The 27,486-nt window shown below is 38.0% G+C and overlaps 1 protein-coding gene across 2 annotated transcripts in view; it reads left to right on the plus strand.

The window, feature by feature from the left end:
• tekt3 (tektin 3) overlaps positions 1-27,486 on the plus strand; it is a 102,486-nt gene that overhangs the window by 43,145 nt on the left and 31,855 nt on the right. For both annotated transcript variants that reach the window (XM_060844581.1, XM_060844580.1), the window contains one exon: positions 22,039-22,089. In XM_060844581.1, the coding sequence (XP_060700564.1) occupies positions 22,039-22,089 (51 nt within the window). The remainder of the gene's footprint in view (positions 1-22,038; positions 22,090-27,486) is intronic.

The raw sequence follows: 27,486 nt of genomic DNA on the forward strand, positions 1-27,486 counted from the left end.
ACCTTATCTCCGCATTCTTTTTAGATTAGATTACTTTTAGATTAGATTAGATTACTTACAGTGTGGAAACAGGCCCTTCGGCCCAACAAGTCCACACCGACCCGCCGAAGCGCAACCCACCCATACCCCTACATTTACCCCTTACCTAACACTACGGGCAATTTAGCATGGCCAATTCACCTGACCCGCACATCTTTGGATTGTGGGAGGAAACCGGAGCACCCGGAGGAAACCCACGCAGACATGGGGAGAACGTGCAAACTCCACACAGTCAGTCGCCTGAGTCGGGAATTGAATCTGGGTCTCAGGCGCTGTGAGGCAGCAGTGCTAACCACTGTGCCACCATGTCGCCCACTTGAGGTTTATAAAATCATAAAAGCATAGATAAGGTGAATGACAAGGGTCTTTTCTGTAGGATGGAAGAGTTCAAAATGGGTGGGGGTGGGGGAATATTTTTAAGGTGAGAGGACAAAGATTTTAAAAAGGGCATGTGGGCCAACGTTTTTACACAGAGGGTGGCTCATGTGTGGAATGAACTGTCAGAGAAAATGATGGATGCAGGTACAGTTACAACATCTAAAAGGCATTTGGATAAGTTCACGAATAGGAAAGATTTGGAGGGATATGTGCCAAATGCAGGCAGGTGGGACTAGTTTAGTTTGGGAATATAGTTGAACTTGTTGGACTGAAGGGTCAGTTTCCATGCTGTATGGTCTGTATAAAAATAAACAAAAGAACTAAAACTGAGACCTGACATGAGAGTGACTGCCCTTGATATTAAGCTCATATTTGATTAAATATGGTATCAGGAGCCCTGACAAAACTAGAGTCAATGAGAATTGAGATAAACTCTCCAATTAGCATACTAGCATGAAGGAAAATTATTATGATTGTTGGAGGTCAGTCACCTCAGCTCTAGAACATTGAAGTTCCTCAGGGTAGTGTCCTAGGCATAACCATCTTCAGCTACTTGATCAATGACCTTCCCTCCTAAATGAGATTAGAAGTGGAGACATTCATTGATGATTATCCAATGTTCAGCACAGTTCATGACTTTTAAGTATGACTGAAGCAGTCCATTTTCTAATGCAGTATGATATGAACAATATCCAAATTTAGGCTGACAGGTTGCCAGTACCATTCATAGCACACAAGTGTTAGCAATAACCATCTCCATCTAGAAAGAATCTAATTATCATTCCTTGACATTCAATGGTATTACCACCACTGAATCTGCCAATATCCTGGGGAAAATAGATCCTTCAGTGTCACTGTATCAAAATATTGGAGCTCTCTTCTAAAAGCGTTGTTCACCTTTCTATACCAAATGGACTTAAGTGGTTCAAGGAGGCAGCTCACCACCACCTTTCCAAGAGCAATTAAGGATGAGGAACAAATACTGGCCCTGCCTGTGATGATTACATCTCATGAAAGAATAAGAAAGACCCAGCAGAAATTTTTAATAATTAAATTTAAAACTCCTTACTACAAAATACATAAAGGTTTACAGATAGAGAAACAGATGTTGAGAAACAAAACACAATTTCAGATGATAAAGAACACTGTTTTGGAAGAACACAACTTTCCTTATCTCCTTTTGTTCCCAAAATATAAGTTTAAATTTATTAAAAATTATTGCATCAAAAACTGCAGGTCTTTGTAGATAAAAGAGAAAAATGTGGCACAAAGAGAGAACAAGGGAGAAAATACAGTTGGTGCTATCTGCATTTAGTTTGCTATTTTTAAGTTTGTGGCTGACTATTTCAAGTAATTTTGGTTCTCAAAAACATTTCTGCATTCTCCTTTTCCTTTCACGCTTGCATAATTTTGCATGGACATTTTTTAGATTTTTTAAATAGTTTGTGGACCACGCTTTCACATTCCGAAAGCTGCCTTCTTCCAGTATGAAACATTCAGATAATATTTAGCGATAGAATGCCATATCATCTACACTGATAATGAAAAATCATCACCCTCGCTGCCTAGCTGCACTGTTCTGATTCGCCTATCTGTCTCCAAATCCATACATTTTATAAGAAAACACATTTTTACTACCTCATCGTATCACATCGCTGTGCTTTGCTATTCAGTAAGTCAAGAATAACTGCTCCCATGTTCTGCAGACATAAGCAATGCATGTTGGTAGGCAGCGTTTTTTCGGCTGGCTTCCACTAGTTGTGTCAATTCTTATTATGCTCTTTAATTAATTTGTTTACTTCACAAAACTGTTCTCATGCAGAAGGCGGCCACTTGGCCCATCAAGTTCACACTGGATCCCTGAGTATTTTGGCTCAGTACCAGTTTCCTGCCTTTTCCTTGTAAGCCTGTATCTTCATTCTATTTAAATAATCATCTAATATCCTCTTGAATGCCTCAGTTGAACGTACCTGTACCACACTTCCAGGCAATACATTTCAAACCATAACAATGCGCTGTGTGATTTTCTTTTCTCACTACGCATTTGTTTCTTTTACAAAACCTTGCATATTTGTACTCTCTGGTTTGTGATCCTCTTAAGAGTGGGAACAGTTTCTTCCTATCTACTCTGCCAGATTCTTCAAGATTTGGAAAATTTCTATCAGATCTCCTCTTAGCCTTCTACCCTTCAGGGAGTTTTCCAATTGGAGCCATTGTCATAAATTCCTTCTGCACTCCCTCCAATGTCATTCTTTCTGAAGTGTGGTGCCCAGAATGGTCCTATTTATCATAGCTAAAGTATGACTAGTGTCCTCTATAAATTCAGCCTCAGCTCCATGCTGTTGTATTCAATGCCTATCTTTATGAAGCCTTGAATATTGTATGCTTTATTAACTGCTCTCTCAAACTGTCCTGCCATTTTTAATGGATAGTGCTCATCTGCACCTCGTGCTTATCTGGACATCCTTTAAAACAGTTACCATTGTATAACACGGTCTCACCAGGTTCTTTGTATCAAAGTATATCCTCACGTACTTCTCTGCACTGAACTTCATCAGCCCCATATCCAACCACTCCACCAAATTCTTCATGTCCCTTTGAGGTTCTACACTATCACCTACCTGTTTAGAATGCTCCTAAGTTTTATATCATCCCCAGATTTTGAAATTGCTCCCTGTACATCAAGATCTAGATTATTTATCAACAAAATCAAAACTAAGCATGGGTGCCATTACCAACCCCTGATAAACTTCACTTTAAACCTTCCTCTGGCCCAAAAATACCCATTAACAATTACTCTCTGTTTCCTATCACGTGCCACAATTTTAAATCTGTGCAATTGAATAGATTTTGAGTGAGTAAAATTTTGCTCATGCCAACAAATCTAAGGGAATAAGTCAGAGAAACTCATGCTCATGGCGGGAAGAGTTTGATGGCCTGTTACTTGGTCATTCTCTCCAGTTCTGGTCACTGTGAAACAATGGTGACATAGGGATATGGGAAGGTCTTCAGAGAAGTACCACACAGTATTATTAGAACACCGCATGATGAGCACAGATAGGAGATGGTTCAGCTTTTTGGGTTAGAGATGAGGCACACGAAAAGTAGTCAATGATTTAGAACAGATCTGAGCATAATATCAAATTAAATGGCAACAGTAGAAAAATGAAGGCAGATACTCAAGGCAATAAAAGACAAGTTCTGGTTTTAGATCAGAAAGATCTTGATAAAAACGTCATCTGAAATGGAAAGGACTACTGTGTGAACTAATGGATGTGAAAACACCGAAATCATTTAAGAAGTAGGAAACTAATTTTTTATCTGGATGAATGAGCTATTCTGGCCACTGATATTAACAGGACTGATTCATTCAGGAATTAAACTCCTATCTCATATTTTAAGCACTAAGGGATTAAAAAGCGCACACGCTGATTTACTGCATTGCCATAACAAATGATTTCAGAAAGGGTAGGCTGCTCTTTTCTCTGAATGGGGCTAAGTGTTAATTTGGAGAGTTTCTTGGAGGGCTCCTCCCTGGGTGCTTCAGCAGGTTTTCTTCTGTACATTCATGCTACTCATCTCATTATCTATGTGCCAAGACACCAATCTCATGCTATCCTGTGCCCACCAGCAGAAGAAGTGCTCATTGCTGCTGAGACCATTTAGGTTTCCTGCTGCCAGAGTAACGTTTAAAGCTTAACTGTGCACCGGTCAACCACCGGAAACCAGAAATAGTTGCGGTTTCATAGTTGCAGGGTGGGAAGAATCAGCCCAGAGACGGCCAAAAGGGGTAAGTTTTGCTGAAAGGGTTTTGGAGGATCCATTCTTGTGGATGGGGTGGTGGGCCAACTTCATTCCACAGGACAGCCCGAGCAGACCACGGCATCAGCCCTTGTCAACATGGTCCAAAGTTGAGTCATTGTTGTTCCAACGGCACGTTGTTTCAGTGGTTAGTACTGCTACCTCATGGCGTCAGGGACCTGGTTCAATTCCACCACCAGATGAATGTCTGGATGGAGTTTGCATACACTCCCCATGTCTGTGTGGAAACCAGGTGTTCTGGTTTCCTCACATAGTCCAAAGATGTATAAGTTAGATGGACTGGCCATGCTAAATTGCCCATAGTATCCAGGGATGCACAGACTTGGTGGATTAGCCATGATAAATGCAGAGTTGCACGGACAGGATTGGGGGGGGGGGGGGGGGAATTGCTGAGACTGGGTGAGATGCTGTTCAGAGGGGTAGTGTGGTTTCAATGGGCCAAATTGCTTGCTCCGTACTGTGGGGATTCCAGGATAGTCCAGTGTAATGCCCAGCAGTGCAGGAAGAAGATTAATGACCTTGTGCCCTCCACAAGGGTAAGTCCATCTGCTTTCTCGCTGCCATCTCACACTCACTTGAGCTCTATGAAGCACAAAAACTGTGTTGAGGTTAGAAAACAGGGATCCTTTATTTCATTGACAGAATATTTTTATACAAATTAACAAAAAAGCTTGATTTAGGGAAACAAACTATTTATGAACTGCTGTTGCTCCAGAGGCACCTGTTGAGAGCTTAACTATTGACCTTTAATGTGATGCAGGCCAGGGTCCAGTCAGTAGACCGCTTATTGTTAATTTGTTGTGACAATATAAGCTTGTCTTGCAGACTCAAATGGAATCTTCCTCTCCTCATGGCCTCTAGACCCAAGTACAACCTCTGGTTGCCTTGGCAACGCTTCCTAACCAAACATTTTGTTGGTAGTACAAAGGTGAATGGGCAGTGGTGCAGCAGGAACACTTCATGCATTCTAGCCATCCTAGCCTTGCAATCATAGCTAAAAAGGATATTGCTAACTATTCCCCTTTTTCAATATTTTTAAAATTTGGACAGAAAGACACTATTAAATTGACCTAGAAAATGAGCCACCCTAAACAGAGTGAAGGACTCTCGCAATCTGTTTCAACTTCATCTGAGAACCAAGCACCTGAAAATTCAACTAGAAGAAACCTACTACTCCCTGACAATCCTTTGCTTTGCAAGGCTTTCATTTCAGCTCTAAAGAATTACACTTACCTATAATATTACATAAGAAATTATAGGCCTGTTATGAAAGACACTGAGAGCATTATGAACTGAAACCATCTTTTTCCTTCATTTTTATCGAATATTTGTGTGTGTTTGTGAGTGTGCATGAAACAAGTGAATGAGGCAGTTCAAAGAAATGGTTCACCAGCATCTTCTGAAGTCCAGTTAGGATGGGTAATAAATGTTTCCCTTCCCCTATCCCATGAATGGATTTAGAAATGATGTGCAATGTTCAGTTCTACTCAAAACCCATCCAGTGAAAAACAGTCAATCTGAAAAACATTCAAGTTTGAAGCAATAAATATTTGTTTTTACTCATTCACAAGAGGCGGTTGTTACTGGCTTGGCCAACATTTATTTCCATCTCTAATTGCCTAGATCACTGCTGACAGCTCAACTATATTGCTGTGGATCTGGAGTCAAATATAGGCCAGACCGGGTATGGTTGGCAGATTTCCTTCACTAAAAGATATTTTACTGAAGTATACATTATTTCTACACTGGGTTAAGATTTTCCACTGGAGAATTAAGAAGTCGTGAGTAATGGGTGTTGGCCCTGATTCAGTTGTTGACAATCTTGATCCTGAATTTGAAGGTTGTGAGTTCATAAACTTTAACACCGAACCTAAGGTAACACTCCACTGCACTGTTGAAGATCCAGTGTTTCATATAAGATGCTAAAACGCAACACTATTTGCCTTCCTGCGTGGATATAAAAGATCCCATGGGCATTTTTGTCAAAGAAAAGCAAGAAGGTTTCCCCTAGTGTTCTGTCTAATATGTATGCCTCATTTAACATCAATTAAAAACTGATTAGCTTATCACAATCACACTGCTGCTTGGGGACTTTGCAGCATACAAATTAACTGCTAGTTTCTTCCATTATATTAGTGACTACACTGAAAGTACACAATTGGGTGATGATTTGGAGATGCCGATGTTTGACTGTACAAAGTTAAAAATCACACAACACCGACTTATAGTCCAACAGGTTTAATTGGAAGCACTAGGTTTAGAAGTGCTGCTTCTATGAAGGGGCAGTCTTCAAAAGCTAGTGCTTCCAATTAAACCTGTTGGACTATAACCTGGCATTGAGTGATTTTTAACTAAATTGGGTGATATGTGTTTTGAGATATCCTATGACAATGAAATGTGTAATATAAAGAAAGACAAGTTATTTCTTTATCCATGTTGATGGAATGCCTGCAGAAGCAGCCCAACACAATAATTAAATGAGACCTTCATTCTGGTTCAGTATGGGGCTGCTAACCAGGACCTTGCTGCTTTCTTGTAGTGGAAAGTCAGTCAGAGCATGGTCTGCGACTAAGTTTGATGGGAGTGGACTGCAGTGAAGACGGGGGAAGTTGCAGAGTGCCTACTGAGGGAAAGGAAAAGGGAAATAGGTCAACAATGGAACAGTAGATTTTTGTGGAGTCTGAAGGAATGTTCCTTTTCCTTCTTATTCCACGGTAATCAATGAAGACAGCAAAACAAAATGTCTTACAAAGGTACCTGGTGATCGATTGGGCCTTTCAGCTCCTGGGGAATGTTGTACTAACGAGCATGTCATACACTTACCCTGTTCAGCACAAAATTTACAACTAAGCTCCCACAACAGATGGAGCAACTGAATTTATACATTTCGATAGCCTCAAATGTTTTGTGTGGGTTCACTTCATATCTTTTTGAAAATAGATTCAGATGGACAAATGGATGGACTTTGGTCACGGTGTAGTATTAGGGAACCCTAGCAAAATTGAAGTTAATACTGTTATGACCAGTTGAGAAAGGGCTCCCCTCCTCTGAGCCCCTCTCACTCAGACAAAATAATCTTTTTTTAGAACCTGGCTATCACATTTCTATTAAACTAAGTTAACCAGATCAAAAACAATGAGACAATTCCTACTGTTTCTGGAGGTTTATTACTTACCATGTTCCAAAAAAAATTAAACCTGAATTGAAACACGCACAAATGCAAGTAAAGAGCTTAAAAACAGAGTAGGACAACTGTCGAGTACAGACAGGTAGGTAAAGGCAAATGCAGTAACAAATGCTAAGAGTGCCTTGGTTATGAGAATGAAATTACCCAATTTCAATTGCATAGTCCCTGTAATCCTACTTCTTAAGGAGTGGTGATGTTTGCAAATCTTGCAATCTCATTCAGTGGTGATTTTTCCAAGTTGCTTTTCACTAGTGCGGTTTTCTACAATTGAGAGAGAAATTGGGAAGAGCTCTCAGTATCCTAGTTACTATCAGTGCATGTTATTTCCTCTCTGCTTTGCTGCTCAAAGCAAATTACTTGTATTCCAAGTTTAGCTAGTTCCACTTGGTAGCTGCTCAAAGTGAACACTCAATATGTGAGCTTTCATCTGCAATAAATTAAGCTATCATGCAAGTGTGTGAAACAAGAGGTGTCTATCCACACCTTACTGAGTTTTAATGTCTCTTGATTAAAATGATAAGTCCAAGGCAGCTGATGCTATATATTACATGTGAATTGCCTGAGCCTGTCAGGTGATCGCAGGAGCCTTTTTGATCAGTTCTGTCCTTTCTCAGGCCATTTTTAGTCCATGAAAATCTCAGGCATTAAAATCAAATAATGAAAGTTGCATACTGATAGAAGATTTTTCATTATGATCGTAGCACTGGGAATCAGAGTGAAAACTCTCCACTGACTGGAATCACATAGAGCAGAAAAGACAATGATTTTAATTTATGATCATCAATGAAACTGATGCAAGAGTTTCTCAGGCCCTAAGCCAAACATCTTCAGCTATCAGCCAAACATCATCATGACCTTACCTCCCACCTAAGGTCAGACGTTGGGATGTTTTCTGATGATACCACAGCATTCAGTTCCATTTGCAATCCTCAGGTTATTTAGTAGTCTTCGACAAGAGACTCAAACTATCTCCCTGGTATTCAACAATCATCACCGTCATTAAATTTCCCACCACCAGCATCCTGGGGGTTAACAATAACCAAAAACTGAACTGGGTATGATTTCGAACCGTGGTCAGAGGAACTCTGCAGGTAATAATTCATCTCATGCTTCCCATAATTTTGTCCATCATTGACAAGGCACAAGTTAGAAGTGTGGTAGAATGCTCTCCACTTTCCTAGATGAATGCTGCAACAACACTCAAGAAGCTTGGCTCTAAACATGACAAAGTAGTCTGCTGGATTGGCACTACATCCACCATCGTCAACATTCACTCCCATTACCATTGGCACACAGTAGCAGCAGTGTGTACCATCTATGAACACACAACAACTCACCATGTCTTCTTGACAAGACCTTGACAACTTGCCAACTCCATCACCTCAAAGGACAAAGGCAGCAGACGCATGTGAACACCACTATCTGCAAGCTCTCCTGTATTCCACAATCCTGAATTTGAACCATGACCATTCCTTCAATGCTGCTGGGTCAAAATTCTGGAGCTTTTTTCCTAACCCCACAATGGACTGTAGTGGTTCAAAAGAGTGACTCATGACCACCTTCTCAAAAACAATTAGAAATATTGGCAAATGTTGGCCTAGTCAATGTCACCCCCATCCCATAACTTTTTAAAAAGTTTATTAATGTCAAAATGCACATGTACATTGGAGTCTTGACCAACCTCCTGAATTGATGGAATAATAAGGACCCAGATCTTCTGAATATGAGATTATCGCTGCTGAAGCACAAATGACAAATAAGCGTCAGGATAAATACAAGTCAAAATACATCCGACTCCACGGGAAGTTGAAACATTAAATGGGTAATTACCTGGCATCTGAAACCATTGGAAAAAATCCCTAATTCTGAGCTACAGTCAGAGATTTTGGAGGGCTACTTTGCTTAGTAGTTATCTCACAAAGTTTGGAGGAATTGATGACCTGATGCAACTGAGTAATTATTAAACTAATCCAAAAGACTACCCCCTCTGAAAGCCCTGTCTCCCGTGGATATCTCATCTGACCTCTAACCTGACCCCAAAACTCCCCAGTCCCCATGGCCACCAAATCACTCCTATCCTTAATCCAACCTCAACTCCATCCCTTGACCTGGCCCTTGATTCCTCCCAACCCCACACAGAGATCCGACAGAATTTCTGCCATATCCAAGCACAACAAACCTCTCTCCCTCAACCTTCACTATCCTGGCCTTCCCAGCAACATCCAAACCTCCAGGTTCCCCAACACTCCTCTGGAGCTGATGGGATTCATCCCAGGACAGATTGTAATTTTCCAAGAATACTCATATTCTGGATAATTCCAGACCATTTTCACAGCTTCATTCAAAAAGGGAGGGACATTAAAAATCAGGTAACCATAGTTTAATTAGTGTAACAGCTGTTATCGGGAAAATTTTAGTGTATATTTTAAAGAATATAATAGCACTGCATTTAGAAATTCATAAGACCAACCAGATTTTAAATGGCTTCATGAAAAGAAAGTTACGCCTGACCAAATTTATTAGAATTCTTTGAGGAGGTAAGAAGAAAGATAGATAAAGGGGGAGCAGTGAATTTCCAGAAGGCACTTGATAAGATACTACACATCAGGCATTTTACTAAGAGTCCATGACATCAGAGATAGTATTTTAGCATGAATAGAGGATTTCCTAATGAACAGATGACAGGGTGCTGGGATAAAGGGAGCATTCTCAGGATAGAAATCTGTAACTATTGGAGTACCATGGGATCAGTGCTGGAGCCACAATTATTTCCAATAAATATTAATAAATTGGATGAAGAAAGCCACTGGCACGGTGGCTCAGTGGTTAGCACTGCTGCCTCAGAGTGCTAGGCAGCCAGGTTCGATTCCACTCTCAGACAACTATCCGTGTGGAGTTTACACATTCTCCATGTTTCCTCTGGGTCATCTAGTTTCCTCCCACAATCGAAAGATGCTTAATTGCTTATAGTGTCCATGGATGTGCAGACTAGGTTGGGAAATGAAGGGTTACAGGGATAGGGTTGGGGAATTTGGGTCTGGTGGGATGCTCTTTAGAGGGTTGGTGTGGATCTGATGGGCTGACTAGCCTGCTTTCACACAGTAGGGATTCTATGATGAATGTATTACAGCCAAGTTTGTAAATAGCACAAAAAGAGGCGGGAAGGCAAATGGTGAGAATGACAAAGAATCTGCAGAAGAATATAGACAGGTCACGAGAGTGGGTGGAAACTTGGCAGACAGAATACAATGTGGGAAAATGCAAAATTTGTAGAAAGAATAGAGGAACTGAATATTATTTAAGTAGAGAAAGACTGCAGAAAGCTATAGCACACAGGATTTGGGAGTCCCCTTAAATAAATCACAGAAAGCCAGCTTACAAGTTCATCAGGTAATAGGGAAGGCAAATAGGTCTTTAGAGGTAAGGTAAAGCAGTCTTGCTGAAGTAGTCTTACCAGACCATCATTGGAGAGAGCCAACTGGTGGTCAGCACACCTCAGGCAAGGGAGTGGTTATAAAAAGCATCCTTCATAATAATCTCAACCATTGCAGGAATTGGAATTGAACCCATGCTGTTGGCATTACTCTGCACCACAAAGCAGCCATCCAGCCAATTGAGCTAACTACTTCAAAATGAATGGAGTATAAAAAGAGGAAAATCTTGCAAAGGTTATGCATGGTACTAGACCACACCTGGAATAATGTGAACAAATTTGGTCCCCTTATCTAAGAAAAGATATATTGGCATTGAAGACAATCCAGAGAAGGTTCTCTAGAAAGATCCTATTTAGGGAAGTAATTTCTTATCAGGAGAAATTGAGCAGGCTGTGTCTATACTCATAATATAATATATAAATTATATATATATATATATATATATATATATATATAAAGGCTTTGTGAAGCCTTACTGATACAGAAAAATGAAAATAAATTGGTGCTTGAAATGATAGAAATAGAACTTAACTTAATAGTATTAATGAAAGAAAAAGAATTGTTTGCTATTTTTCGAAGTTCACTGATTAAGTAATCATTGTTATATGACATTCATATTCCTAAGCAACTCGAACTTTGGTTGAGTTAATAGATTGATTAAAATCAATTGATTTTTATCTTTACTTCTCCTCATTGCTTTTATTTCCCTGCAGTCTTCAGTCTGCGTTCACTCTACCATGGAGAGAAACGCAGTCAGTTCAGTGTGTAGCCATCTCCATGGATAATATCAATACCAAAGCCCTTTGTCAAACTGCCAGGAGGATCACTCGAGTGGCCAGCAAGGGTTATGGTTTGTTTCCTTATCCCAACGGTCATTTTGAACTTTGCAAACTAACATTACAGGAGTAGACCAAGTGAGATCATTAATCAATGATGCATTTCAAACCTGGGCCTCCTGGCAGTCTCCAATATTTCTGTGATGTAGCAACCAAGCCATTATTATATGAATGGCATGATCTACAATAACATCAAATACATTTGTAAAAGTAAAAAGTACAACTTATTTAGGTGTGGAATCCAATCAATGTAATTAACTATAAATCTGATGTTTTTCAGAAATATTGCAACTGGTCATTTCTGTTTATTTATTCATAGCACACCCCTAACAAAGAATTTGTTTAAAATCTGACATCTACATGCCATAATGTTCAAGCTTCAGTTATAGAAAACACCAGTTTCAATTCACATAAACATGCTTTATTACAATAAACAAATGGCAAATGAATTTACTCAGAGTCACGCAAGTGATGGAAATGGGTGGCTAATGGACACTAATATTTAATTCACAACTGAACCCACCTTATTGCTGGACAATTTCTAATTTTGAAATATGACCCACGGTGGGTTTTGGCTTTGTAAGAGGTTAAACGAGAGAGAGGCTGTGCCCTGCGGCTGGACGCTCTAGGACAAGGAGGGATAGTCTCAAGATAAGGGGGCTCCCCACTTAGGATTGTGAGTCTTCATTCAGCGAGTTTTGAAACCCGAAATTCTCCTTGAAGGACTGGGCTTTCCCAGTGTTCAAGGCAAAACAAAAACAGTGATACTAAGGGAACAAGGGATCTGGGGAATCAAACTGAAAAATTGATTTGACCTAGAAAATCAACCACGATCTCATTGAATAGTGAAGCAGGCTGGAGGTGACATATGGCCTACTCCTGCTCTGTCATATATGGAACAATCCTAATCTGTTCATCATTAGGGTCATGATTGGAAACAGATGGCCCATTTCCAAAATCATAAATGTTAATTGCAGGAACAATCTAAACATGTTGCGAGTGACTGCTGCGAAAAAGCTTAAAAGTTACTCCATATAATAGATTTTGTCTAGACAATTTTGATAGAAAATTGCATAGCACTCTTATTATACCAAGGATTTGAGTTATTCAAACACTTTCTAAATAGTAAATATGTTAGAATTGAATTTGTCCTATTTTATTGAAAAGGAGACTGTTACTAACTTTGCCCTCTTCTTCATAATTATTGCATGCAAGAAAAATTCTCCTAACTGCATTACCGTCTGTACGTGAACTTAACATGACAAATTAAGTAAACGCTATTAAAATCAGTTTGAAATGGAATAGCACTATACTGCATATGCACAAACCAACTGGTTTTATTGGAATCAACATCAGGAATTTTAATAAGGAATGCTTTGTAACTAAGCATTTCCACTGGGAATTTATGTTCATTGAGAGAGCTGGTCACCAAATCAATTCACTTCACTGAATCTTACTGCATAAATGAGGCCATTCACCACAATGCGTCTTTGTAAAAGCTGTTGAATTTGGTCCTGGGACCTAGCTTTTCCCCCAGAAACATGCCAATTAATCCACAACAATTACTTATTCAATTACCTTTTAAAAGTTCCACCAAACCTTCAGGTTGTTTCTTCCAGATCTTCACAGCCCTTCGTGCAAAGAAATTTCTACATGTTTCATCAATAAATCTTGTATCATTGATTTAAATTTCTGATCTATACTGAGGAACCCAGTTGCCAGCCAAACTAGTTTCTAGCTACTTAGTCAATTAAAATCTGTAAATTTTGAATACCTCGGTTAGCTCTTTCATAGCCTTTTTTGCTTTATGTGAAACAATTTCAACAGTCTGCAATCTGATCTCTGATTTCTGAGCATTCTGCTTTGGAAGGGGATCATGGCATTCCCCCTATAAAACTACCTACCTTAATAATAGCATTGAAGTCACTGTGACAGAATCAAATGATTTGTACAAGTAAAAATACGATGAACAATATAGTTTACTTATGAATGTTATATTTAATAATTTAAATATCCTACATAATTGGCATTAATTAATTATATACAGCCAGTTCTCTTATTCCAGTTCATGACCTCAACTATATTGTTTCTTGTAAAACATCAAATTAATTACTTTGTCTTTGAAGCATTACACAAACAAATTCCAATCTAGGGAACATTTATAGCTATCTAAAATATCGACATTCTGCAGAAACGTACCAAATTGACTAAAGTCACTAACTCACTATTTGCAAAGAACCCCATTACTATCATGCAATCAATATACATATCTAAATAGTCAAAATTTGTAACCTAGTTTTCTATTGAATGCATATATATATATGCATTCAGTTCAAATCCCCTTAAACCAATACACCGGATTTCTGAGCCTTGCTTTGAAGACAGAAGGAATAACAGCGGGTAAGTCACCTTGGTACTAAATTAGCAGTCAATTTGAAGCTAAGGAAAATGTTACCTACTGATCTCTGTGGCTGGACTTTGGTGTATTTCTTACAGTATCTCAAAAAATATACAACATCGCTCTATCATTTTTGCAGATGACATTGCATATTGCTGCACAAACAAAAAACATTACAATCACCCTTGAAAAACATTTAGAAACTCATACTTCCAGAGGATGATAATATTTTTTGAAGGCTTCAGCAGGAGTTTGCAAAGAAACAGCATCATATTTATCCAGCCTCTTTAACATTATTAAAGGCCTCAAAACACTTCACATTCTCCTTATGTAGAAGTACAGCACCAAATCGCCTAAACAGAAATTGGCCTGGATTTTTTGCCATGACAGAAACTGGCAGACATAGCAAAAATTGAAAGTCCCACACCTAAAAATGGCATATATCATTTTTAAGGGAGTTGGAGTAGTGACCAGGTGTCAACAGAATCAGCCAAAAGTATCAAGAGAAACTGCCAAAAACAGTAAAAAAAAGGAGCTGGCATTCTGTCAAGGCATTTAAAAGTTCTGCCCTTTAAATCTTTGGAAAATGTCTGGAATTTTAAAAAAGCATTGCTTACTATTTCACTCTGTCTGTTGACATAAGCTTAACCACGACTGATACTGGATCATTACTGCATAATGATTTCATAGCGACCTAATTCTATTATCTGGCTGTCAACCAAAATGCGAAATAACACACAACATATGCTTCTTATAGATGCTTTGAAATGGATTAATGAAATCCAATGGTCATTGTTATAAGGGTTTATGCACTGTGTTAAAAAGTTTATTGGTGTAATACACCACAGAGCTGAAGGAAGTTAAATGTAGTAAATAATCTTTTTATGAGGATTTTCAAAAATTATTCTGCAATAGATATTTCGAACTTTAAATTATTCCATCTCAGCAGGGATCATAAAGTCTTCCCATACTGGATACTAGATGAGTTCACATGGTATAAAGAAAATATGCCTCAGCACAGTTAGCTAGTTTGGGAAGGGATTGTTTCATCAATAGCCGGACATTGGGATGGAGCAGGCTCATCAGCTGTGTTGGTCAGTGTTTGGATAAGAATTTTGCAGTATTCTTTGTAGTGTAGATTGCCTTGGTAAAGACCACTAAGTATATTCTGTTGTTATTTGTTGACTTGCGTTATTGATATCCAAAGTTCACCAGTAGACCAGGAAAAGTGGAAATCAAAAACTGCAGGAGATGGCAATAGTGATGATATGAATATGAAGTCAGAAACTCATCCAAGATCAAATGTGACACTAAGACTGCAAACAAACAGGCTTAATCTCAATCTGTTGTCAAGGACAGAGATTAGGTTTTTCTGTTTGGAAGGTAGTTAGGAACTGGGACTGAAGACAATGGTTTCAATCTTCCTCATATTTAATTGAAGGAAATTTCTGCTTATCCAAAATTGAATACCGAGTGAGCAATTTAGCACAAAGGAGTAGTTGAATTTAGTGTTGAGGGTAGAATTAGGTATCACTACCCTACATGTGAAAACTAATGTCATGTCTTCAGTCAATTTTACCAACAGGCCTCATGTAGATAAGACATAAGGCAAGGGAGGAGCTAAGGATAGATCAGAGGGAATGGTGCAGGATGATATCAGTGAGGTGTTGAAGGGGGATGGCTTGGTCAACTATGGCAATAGGTCCAGATAGCTAAGGAGAGCTTCTTTGTAGTTAACAAAGAAACAGTTTTACTAATATTAATAAAACTGTTTCGTTCTTAACTACAGATCATTGTCCTTTGTAGAATGAAAATGTTACTAAATTAGTTTTCAATCAAGGTCATGACAAACTCTAAAGCATATGTCATAAATACTTCTTGATTTCAAAACACTAGAGCTAACCACATTGCAATGGGTCTGAAGTCACATGTAGGTCAAGCCAGGTAAAGACAGCAGATCTCTTTCCCAGTGAACCAAATGGGTTTTTACAACAATCAATTGTTGTTACACAGCTGCCATTAGGCCAACTCTTTATTCCCAATTTTATTGAATTCAAATTTCACCATCTGCCATGGTGCGATTCAAACCCATGTCCCCAGAACATTAGTCTAAGGCTTTGAATCACTGGTCCAATGTTATTACCATTGAGCCCCGAGATCTACTCAGTTTAGTAAAGGTATATATTCAAATGTTCAGGGTCCAGGTAGAAACTGTGCCCATTTCAAGTTGAAGAATCAAAGCATCTCCAGCTACAGTTCTATATTTGCTGTAATTGTTGAATCAATTAGACATAAACTTCAAAATTTCTTCACAATGAAAGAAACTGTATATATAGGACAAATCAATAAATTTATATTGTCTATATGATTTAGATCATCTGATATAAATTACGCCCTGTTAAAGCTGTGATGAAATTTATATTTGAAGGTCCTCACCATTATAAATTTATGTGAGAATTTTAGTTTGTTGCTTCCCAATTACAGATTTTGTACTTCAGTGTACAAAACAAGTATTGACTTGCCTAAAGGATTTGAATCTGAATGTGTACAGGCATGACTTAATATTCAGAGAGAAGCATCCAGTAACCAACACACTCTAGAACCTATTCTTGGCAGACTCCATATGTGGTGGAAATAGGATGCCGGCTACTAACTCTTTGTTAAAGATTAAATTTAAAAGACTAATGTAGAATATGTATTTAACTCCATTATTATGATTAACATACTGGTGTTGGATTTATAATTAAGTCTCAACCACCAGGAAGGACTGAACAAGGAAGGAGGTGACCTGACAGAGGTGGCTATTTCGAAAGTGGTATGTGGAACTCATTGGGCAATTTAGCCAGGAATGAAGGTATACATTAATGGTGCAAGATGACCTGAGGAGGGAAGGAGAAGAATGCTTTAATGAAGCATAAAACTGTAAAGCAAATTGCTTGCTTCCTGGCTGCAAAATTCTATGTACATCTAAATTCTAAATTTTGCTCTTCCCATCACATTTCTAAAATGTAGTTTGGGCTGAACAACTTCCTCACTGCTGACTTCCTTAGTGCATTGCTGGCTGCTTCTACACTCCGTGCTGATGGTAATAACATATGGAGCAATCAACCTGTCCTTCTTAAAGACAGTTATCACCTTTAAAGGGAAGCTGCACTAAATGATGCTGCTGGGAATTGAAAACAAGGAGCACTGGGGTGCCAGGATGATGTATGCGGTGCTGGTGATATCAATGATTCACATGGATTAAATGATAGCATGTTTCTGTGATGGGAGTCCGAAACTAGACTCAGAAGGTGTGGAAACAGATGGCCACAAGGGTTAACACCTCGATTGTAAATCTGGAGACCTAGCAGCAGTGCCACAGGAAACCTGGATTTCTCATCTGTGTGATAAAATCAATGAACATATCTTTACATGACATCCATTTAACCCACCAACTGCTCAATGCTTCACACAACTTTCACTCAGAAGGTCAGTGACTCTGCCACTCAGAATTCACACCTAGGATGCAGATAGTTGACCTCACTCTCACGCATCTACCAATGTGGCCATGCTTATACCCAGCTTCACAGCCACCAAATGCTTCTACCTATTCAGCTATGATGTAAACATTATCCAAATATATTTCTACACAATCACCGAACCTTGCTTAAGGACCATAGAAGGGAGATGGAGATCTGTACCTCCTGAACAGAGATGGCACTTTGCAACACGGTGATAGATGCAAGGGGGTCCGCGGCATCTGACATTGCTGATAAGATTGAAGATTAGATCATGTTTAGTCTTTTGCTCCTTTGGAATTCCCAGTTCACTCTCATCTTGCAACTTGCCAGGGTGAGCAAATTGCTGATATAATCATGGAACTCTGGGCTTCCCATTTCTACCCGTTTCCCCATTTCAATTTACCCCTTCTAATTTTCTGCTTCCAAATCCCCAAGAATGCTGCTGTCTGCTTAGCCTCAGCAATCCAAGGAGGAAGACAGAGACCAACAGTTAGTATGAATGAATACTATCAAATGATCGTGTGGCAAGAATAGAGTTGGGATCAGCATGTCGTCAATCATCCAGACATGAATTGGCTGCAGACAGGTCAGGTTTTGTTTGCCAGAGGGCAATGTCATAGACAAATTCAATTCTAGAAATTTCAAATGAGAATCTCACCAATATGCTGAGTGCCCTGCAACTGACCTGCCAGAAAATCTTCAATCACAGCAAGTAGCATAGTGGAATCAGGCTCCAAGTCACCAGACAGCATGATACATTAAGTAAGGCCTTTGCAACGTCCACTTTGCAGCTTTCTTATTAATTGATGAATAATATGTAAATGTGTATTTGGACTTATGTGGACTAAATGAGATATTTTGATGTCTTGTCAGCCTGTTGGGCTGTGTGACATCTGTGTAGCACTCCTTCTCAGCATGTTGCTTTTACTTAATGGAAAACTCATTTATTAATAGAAAATGTTGTTACAACATGGAGACTGACAGCTGAACCAAATCAATCTTTCAATCTCTGTTTGCAACACGGTAAAATTGAAACCTTCAAGACCCTCAATATCGACCCCAACGATTCTGAATCAGAGCATTTGAATAATCAATCTCAGATTCTGTGAATAATCAATTCTCAACACAGGTATGTAGCTTAAACAAAAGACTTAGCAATTTGTTAACCATATAATAACATTAGTAAAGCAAAATTAAACAGCAAAGTAATCTAATTAATGTCTACGCTTTAAACTCAAACCCTTGTTTTCAGTCACGTGCACAAAAGACAGACAGACAAACAAACACAAGGGATAAATAAAATAACAAAACTGGCCTGTTTACTTCAGTGGCTTTCATGATGCATTGTTCCACAGCAATAGATAATTAATTTTACAAAGATATTGATCAGGGACTCCTTCACAGTTCACTCAGATAAGGACAGCAATTCTTATAACTTAGTTTTCTAATATCTGAGCTTCCAAGAGCTGCTTATGGTAAGTTAAGCAGAGAGCTTTCAAAACTTCATGCTGTGGCATTTAATGGCAGATTCATAAAAACAGAAAATACAATCCCAAAGTCAATGACCACTCCATAACAGACTGAATGACTTCTCCACGTGATCCCACTTAACATTCAAGATCTGCCATCTGCTGGTGCATAAGGTCATTTCCAGACTTGCTGGAACCAATTCCCAAGTCATGACCTCATTAATAACCAACTTCTGTCATGTGTTTAAGCATATTGCTCAACACTGGTGATGAAACATCTGCAGAACTTTGAACAGGAACCAACCTTGAAATCAACTTCCAGTACTGACCTCACTAATAAAAAAAATCTTGTTTGGTTTGTTTTCCTTTAACAGAAACTGTTACCCCAGTCCAAAAGTCATCTTTAGCTTACAGTTCCCAGTTCCAAACCAAAATTACTCAAAGAATAAAATAGAACTAAGGAAAAATCAGTGAGGATCCTAGGAATGTAAATAATGTCTACTCAATGAGACAAGCAATTTCAAATCCTCTCATCTCAAATGACTACAGTATTCAACTGCATTAACTATTTGGTTCTCACCAGCATTTTCTTTTTCCATTTAAGCTAAATTATGCATTTCCTTTCAGTTTGAATTGGAAATAGGTTTCTTTAGATTTGATAAAGATACTATTTACAATGGGGACCAGGCTCTGGTTTTCAGCTCCCCAAGGAATAATTTGGTTCCCAGGAAGATATTCCTTTTCAGTCAGCATAATGGGATGTATCTAGCTTTATTAATATTTAATTGTAATCAACAGACTTTTTCCCTTGTTGCTATGGAGGAGGTTTGTTGAAACACTGTAGGTCCCAGGATTTAATGAAGGTGCAAATTTAAAATTCAAAGCATCTTTTTCCTTCAGTCCTTTCCTCCTTTAGTCTATTTGGTAATTTGAAAAGAATTCAGCGCTAACATAACATCAAGAGTCTTGTCATCACTCTATCAAGAAGATGTATTAAATGCAGGACTGCAGTACAAAGGCAAAGGGATTAAATAAACTACAAATAGACTATTTAAGAAGAGTGAATTAAAGACACAAAAGCATTTCATTGAATGATATAATTAGACTGGTGATTAGATGGTACAATGCCTGGTGTCATTCACGCCAGTGACTTGCTTATCTCAATTGTGTACAGATGCCGAGCTGAAGACTGTCATTTCCAAACAAGGAAACAGGCAAATCAGAAGTAGACATGTCAATGGGCTGTTTTTGCACAGATCCCAACATCTGACTTAAATCCAACACAGGTGAAAGCCTGGGAGTGTCTCCTTGGCTACAAACAGTAAAAAACGTAATTAAAGTCGGAGGAAGTCAGATCAGAGTGTGCAATGTGTCGGTCAGATTACACCTTAAGTACAACATTAATTAGGTTGCTTAGACACAGTAAAAACATTGAAGTGCTGGAGGCCATGCACAGAAAGTCCACAAGGCTGATCCCCAATAGCCATGAATAAAGTCATGAGAGAGGGACAACATCAAAAAGTTGAACTGCTCGGCCTGGAAGGAAAGCTTTAGAACAAAAGATCATACAGATGTATTTAAATTATATTTTTAACGGAATGAAAAAGTAAATCCCCAATATGATATGAAGTTATTCTGTAAAAGTAAAAAAAATCATATTTTCTGAACTACAGAGCATGTACATTATATTCTCGCTGTATCAGAATGAAATTCAAGAATTTTATAGATATTTGACTCAAATTACAGTTTTACCATTCAATTCCCTTAATCCTATAAAACACACTTTATTTCCTATTTGTTCATGTTCATCATGTCCATATGTTTTAAATTATATAATACTCTTACCAGCAACAATGGTTAAATGAGCTGTACAGAGACAACAATCTTGTACAATATAACAACATTTTCTGATGCAAAACCAAACATGCCAAGACATTATTTTGTATTTTTTTTAACAGCTTATTGTGGCAGAAGAAATACACAATTTATTTCACAACTCTAACAATGACATGAATTTCAGGAACCTGAAGGTGAAAGAGAGCCAGTTTCATATTTCTTAATTTAATTTTCACTCAGTTCCAATACAACACAACTGAGACTTACTAATATTCACTCCCTATTTATCTCTACATTAAATTTCACTTCAGTTGAAATGCTTAAACAACACAACATTAAATGCAATGATTGATCCAATCATTCTGTCAATGATTGTATCAGGGTGCAACCACAAAACAGACTTCAAGGAATTATTTTAGCACTTCAAGAAGTACATTTCAGCAAATAAACAATGTCTCACGAATCTTTGCTGTTAGTCATATCAAAGAAAGCGTTTGCCTCTATGCACAACAACTGCCACACTTGTTTGAGACAATCTCTTCTCATAATGACCCTTTAAAGTGAATAACCAAATTCAACATGTGTCCCATCAAAATGAGAATTTCAGGAAGATCAACCAAATAGTCTAATGGCAATCTGCCTACTTTCATTTCCAACAAAAGTATATAAAGGCATCTATTGGCACAAGTATATTCAACATTTCTTTGCTCTCTTTGGCTTCAAAACACTGAACTCAATACAATTGTCTTCCTGGGAATAGAAATAAATAGTCCTTTCCTATTATGTTTGCTATGACTGTTACAGTACATCATTAAGTAAATCTTATGCATGATGCTGGCAAAGATTATTGAACACACATAAACATTTGTCTGTTTATAAAATTATGTGCAAGGATTGGGAAAAGTAATAAAATAAAACAAATGATTATGAAACTATTTACCTCCATTTGAACTCTTTGTAGAAGTAGCTAAGAAAAACTCCAGGCATTATGTGTTCTTATTTTCAAAGTGTTTATTAGCAGCTGTATCAGCATGTCTTGTATTTCACAAATTAGCGCATTCTGGCTTGCTCAGATTGTGGGAGAATACGCATCTCAGAATGTTAAGCAGACTCTAATTACTTTTCTTTCTGTTTAGGAGAGGGTGCTGGCGAAATAGCATGTACAACAATTAAAGTAAGCCCATCTGGTAAGATATTTCTGTACTGTACACAAAACACATTCAGTGCCTCATTTAAATCTCAACAACGTTGTCATAACAGTTCAATTGCTGTTGCAGAAAAAAAACATCTTTCCAAGGATGAAGTTGCTTATGAACAACATTTCAGTTTATTTAGTTAAAACTGCATCTAGTAAAATTACATAATTAGAGTTTAAATAATAGATTTAATATTTTGTGAGAAATATCAGTTGTTTTCTACTTTGCGATAATGACTGCACATTAGATGGTAAGATATTGGTATTGAATAATTAGGGAACATGAGAACTATTTAGGTTTAATTACTTTATCATTGACACCTGTATGCCTCGGCTTCAAGCTTTAAAATTCTTTCTCTGAACCTTCCTGCTTTACTACCTGTCTTTTTTCCTCCAATGTGTTCTCAACACCAGTGTCATACCCAGAAAAGGAATATCATATTTGTAGCAGATGGCCTGTATTCAGTATAGAATTTTCTAAAAATGCCTTTATTTACAAACATGGACACTTGGATGCTCCTAAGATGGCTGCCGTGAAGGGGCAGGTAACGTTTGCAAGTTTTGCATAAACTCACAAGTATCTCAAGGCTCTGGAAAGTTATTAATTAATTGTTGATGATGATAGTGCCTCCCTTAATTAGACATATTAAAATGAAATCATTTGTGAAATGTGCATCTAATGTTTGTGAACTTACCAAAACTCAAAATAATGGATTGCTGGACACACTGTCTTGGAACTCAGTAGTTAACAAAAAGGAGCTGCAGAAACCAATTAATTATGCATAGATATGGATGGTCATTATCCATCTTCGATTGTGTGTAACAATGGCTTGAAACCTCAAACCATTTTGGGTGGACAATAGAAATATTGATCATGTGGTCATCTGATCAAAACAAATCTTATTGCCACAACAACCAGGGGGAGACCAGTCAGTCTGCATATCACACAGCAAGAACTAATGGAACAAAGGCACCTATATCTTAAAAATGGAATGTGCACCCACATGTGGTCTTCTAGCCGATTACTTTTCATTGCCACAAGCACAGATACTTGACCGGCTGGTAATAAAACTACAAGCAAATAAATTTGTAACCTACCAAATGCAACCCTAACCTTGTTATATGACTCTGGCCTGTGATAACTTACTTTTCCTAAGATAATGTAAATTACAAACTGCTCTTTGGTTCATGGTCTGTATAAGTGTATTACTCCTGTTAACCTTGTCTTTCTTATCTGCATGTAACATATCATTAAACAGTTGTGATGAATGTGTGAATAAATAATCCTATTAATTTGCTGTTGTTTTTCAAACTGACTACCGACTCAGAAAGGAAGGAACGTACACTTCTTTCTCTTCAAAAAAAACAGACAGATTATGGACAGTAAGGGAAGAGGATTGGGGTTCACTTTTCTCTCATCTTTTTTTAATAAGAACAAGCATTATTCATTGATCCTAAGATTTCCTTATGACACTCAATGTCAAATTTTGTTTAATAATGCACCCATGTCAAAGGCACTATAATGTAAGTAGTTTTTTGGGCTGGTTTTAAAGTCCTTAAATGTATAAGAGATAATTAGTTTTTGGAATTTGGACTTTTAACTTGGACGCTGATGAATGTTTGGTTTCAGTCTGTGAAGCCATTTCTTCTAAAAAGATCAAAACGTAATTTGAAACAGTGATGTAAGTGTATCACTTGTAAAAAAGCTTATGATTTAGTCAAGTTCCCAGCAGGATTATTATGGTGTGAATTGATAAAATGTATAATCTCAACAATATAAACAATGTAGAAAGAAAAAGACCAGTGACGTTCAGTTTTGACATCAGGTCAGAACAATGAGGAGAAAAATCAAGCTTTCAGTTCAGGATAACAGCCTCAATTCATAAGAAGTCATAATTCTAGGAAACAGGTCAAAACTTTGCTATGCTGTTTATTTTGAGATCTTTCTAAACTGATCTGTACGTATGCTTTTCAAAAAGATTTGTATAGTAAACTTGTGTTCCATTGCTAAAGGACATTTGCAGTCCCTTGTGAATATGTTTCAGGGACTAACTACCACATCTAACAGAAGAAAAAATGAAATTTATGAATGATCAAGCCAGGTTTCACTCTCGGTGACTTGTCCAGTATTACCATCCACTGGAATCATAACACTATATATGTGTGTAAAGCAATGAGTGTCATTAAAATTCCCTTTATCTAATTCTGCCTCTGAAAGTACACCAATATGGAGAAGAACCGACCCACTGGATGGAAAAAATATAACAGCTTGTCAAGTCTCTCCCAGACATGTGAATGTGTTATATTTCACTGAATACTAAATATGGATTTCAAATCATTCTTATTCTACATTTAAGGATTAAACTTCTTTAATACTGATAAGAAATATTCACTTCCCAGTAACCTATCGATGGAATATATGCACCAAAACGGCTGCAATCCCAAAAAGTAAATGTACTCGTCTATTCTCATTATTCATACCTTGTGGTAGAAAGCTAGCATCGTCATTGAGAGATAATGTACCATTTGCACATACTTACAGATTTGAAGACTGTGTCAGGCAATTCTCACCAAACCGAGCATTTCCAAAAAAAAGGAGCATTTCTCAAGATGCCTGCAGTATTGATCTTTTTTAAACACCATTGTACTTAATGAGCATGGGTCACAGGGGCAGTTGGTAACCACACAAACAGTTGCTGATATTAAAGAGATAATCAACAGTAATTTGCAGGTTATACTCTGTTCTCAAGTTTTATGAATACCTCAGGAACTATTTTGAACCTCTAAAGACACTCATACTTGCAAAGATAATTGATAGAAATTTGAACTTTGTGCGTTGATGGATATAAATGATGAGGAACACTAAAATATCCCCATGAGCACTCCTTCTTGTAATAATACCATGAGAAACAGGTTATCAAATTATTCATTTATTTACTGTGTGTGGGAGTTTGCTCTGCACAAAATGACTACCGCGTTTGCCTATATTATCCCACAGCACCTTTACCTGTTGATTGTAGAACATTGGAAGAACCTGACAAGCACTGATATGTTATTTAGTTCCTTTCTTGTTCAGACAATGACAGCCAGGACCAAACAGTCAGGATTCTTAACCAAAAGCAAAATATTGTAGATCCTGGAAATGTCAACGAAAAGAGAAGATGCTGGGAACATTTAGCAGATATATGCAGCATCAATGTTTTAATTTTTTCAATCATTCATGGGCATCTTTGACTATGCAGCATTTATTACATATCTCTCTTTGGAAGGTGGGGGTGAGCTGCCTTCTTGAACTGCTCCAGTCCATGTGGAACAAGTGATGTTAGAAAGCAATTTCCAGGATTTTGACTCAGTGACAGTTAAGGAATAGCAATATATTTCCAAATGGGGATGCTCTATGGTTTGGAGGAGAACTTGTCGGTGATTGTGGTCCTATGCATATGCTGCTCTTGTCCTTCTAGGTGGCTTAGTTAGAAGGTTTAAATGGTGCATCTATAAAAGCCTTGGTGAGTTGCTGCAGTGCACCTTGTCGATGGTACACACTTCTGCCACAGTGGACTAGTAGTAGAGAGTGAGTGCATGATGAACATTGTGAATGGGTGCCAATCAGATGGACTGCTTTGTCCTGGAAGGTTTGATCTTCTTGATTGGGGGAATACAGCTTCAACAGCAATTAAATGAAGATTTGTGCCTTGTAGATACAGGAATGACTTTTCATTAGGACCAGTGCTACAAATGGCAACAGCAAAACATTTATGCCATGCACTGTCCATGAAAATGGGTGTGATGATGATGCTCTGAAGCAGTTATACTCAATATTGAGGCTAGAATGCTGTCATCAAGTAGTAAAATGTTGTAATAATAGTTCAGATTGTTTACAAAATATAAGATAATTTTTATATACTATGATTCTTGCAAACAGAATAAGACATTTGTAAAATACAATTGAAAAGATGTTATAGGAATTTACACATTTAAACTTTGTTTTGTGTTTATTAATTACTTGCCATACCAACTTAAGACTGAGCAAACGGATAGATGAATCACAAGAAGCTTCGTACAATTTAGAAATCCTTTACCAATTAGTCTGAACTCTGAGGAAGGTTCTTTCACAACAACCTCCAGCAGAGTAATTAAGATAAGGCCCAGTTATCCCATGCAAGTTCAAACAAGACTATCATATCACACTTGCCCACAAGAACATAAAAACCAATCACTGATACAGGAACACTGAGGTAAAGGAATAAAAGTCAACTAGTAGTAGTTAGCATCTCCTAATTGATCTCAAGCACAAAGACTTTTTATTTATCTCACCAAATTTCCAATTCAAAACCTAACAAATTATACTAAAGTTCTTCAATACTTGCTGTTTTGCAGTAAAAAGCTTCAAATTCAATACTTAATGAAAGCAAAATTTAATATTTCTTAATTGCTGGAAAAAGACACATTTTGTTGAAACTGAAAGAACTGCAGATGCTGGAAATCAGAAACAAGAACAAAAAATTGTGCAAAAACTCACCAGGTCTGGCAGAATCTATGGAGAGAAGTCAGAGTAAATATTTCAGGTCCGCAGTTAAGAGACCATAAGACATAGGAGTGGAAGTAAGGCCATTCGGCCCATCGAGTCCACTCCGCCATTCAATCATGGCTGATGGGCATTTCAACTCCACTTACCCGCATTCTCCCCGTAGCCCAGTGTGAGGAAAAGTCACAGGACCTGAAAAGTTAAAGGTCATGGGTTTGTAAGGTGCTGTTGCAGGATCTTTGGCGAGTTCTTGCAGTGTGTCTTGCAGATGGGACATATTGCTGCCATTGTACATCAGTATTGGAAGGAGTGAATATTGAAGGTAGTGGATTTGTTGCTTTTTCCAAGATGGTGTCAGTTTTCTTGAATTTTTATGAAACTGCAAATGCAAATGCCATTTACTAGTTCGCTGATGACACCACCATAATTGGTCGACTCTCAGATGGTGACAAAACACGCTACAGATGGGAGGGGGAAGACCTGGAAAAATGGTGTTTTGTGAACAACCTACCTCTCAATGCCAGCAAAACAAGGAACTCATTATTGACTTTAGGTGGGATGTTACTCACTAACAGCATAGAAGTGGAATAAGTAGAGAGTGTCAGGCTCCTGGGAGTGATCATCAACAACAAGCTTTCTTGGACTCTTCATGTGGATGAGCTGAAAAATGTGTTGCTGGAAAAGTGCAGCAGGTCAGGCAGCATCAAAGGAGCAGGACAATTGACGTTTTGGGCATAAGCCCTTCTTCAGGAATCCTGAAGGGCTTATGCCCAAAACATCGATTCTGTTATTTGAATACTGAATGAACTCACAAACTCTTAACATTTGCCTGTACCTGTGTTTTCGTTTTGCCATTATTTACCT

The sequence above is a fragment of the Hemiscyllium ocellatum genome, chromosome 25 (assembly GCF_020745735.1).
Source record: "Hemiscyllium ocellatum isolate sHemOce1 chromosome 25, sHemOce1.pat.X.cur, whole genome shotgun sequence".
Lineage (NCBI taxonomy): Eukaryota > Metazoa > Chordata > Chondrichthyes > Orectolobiformes > Hemiscylliidae > Hemiscyllium > Hemiscyllium ocellatum.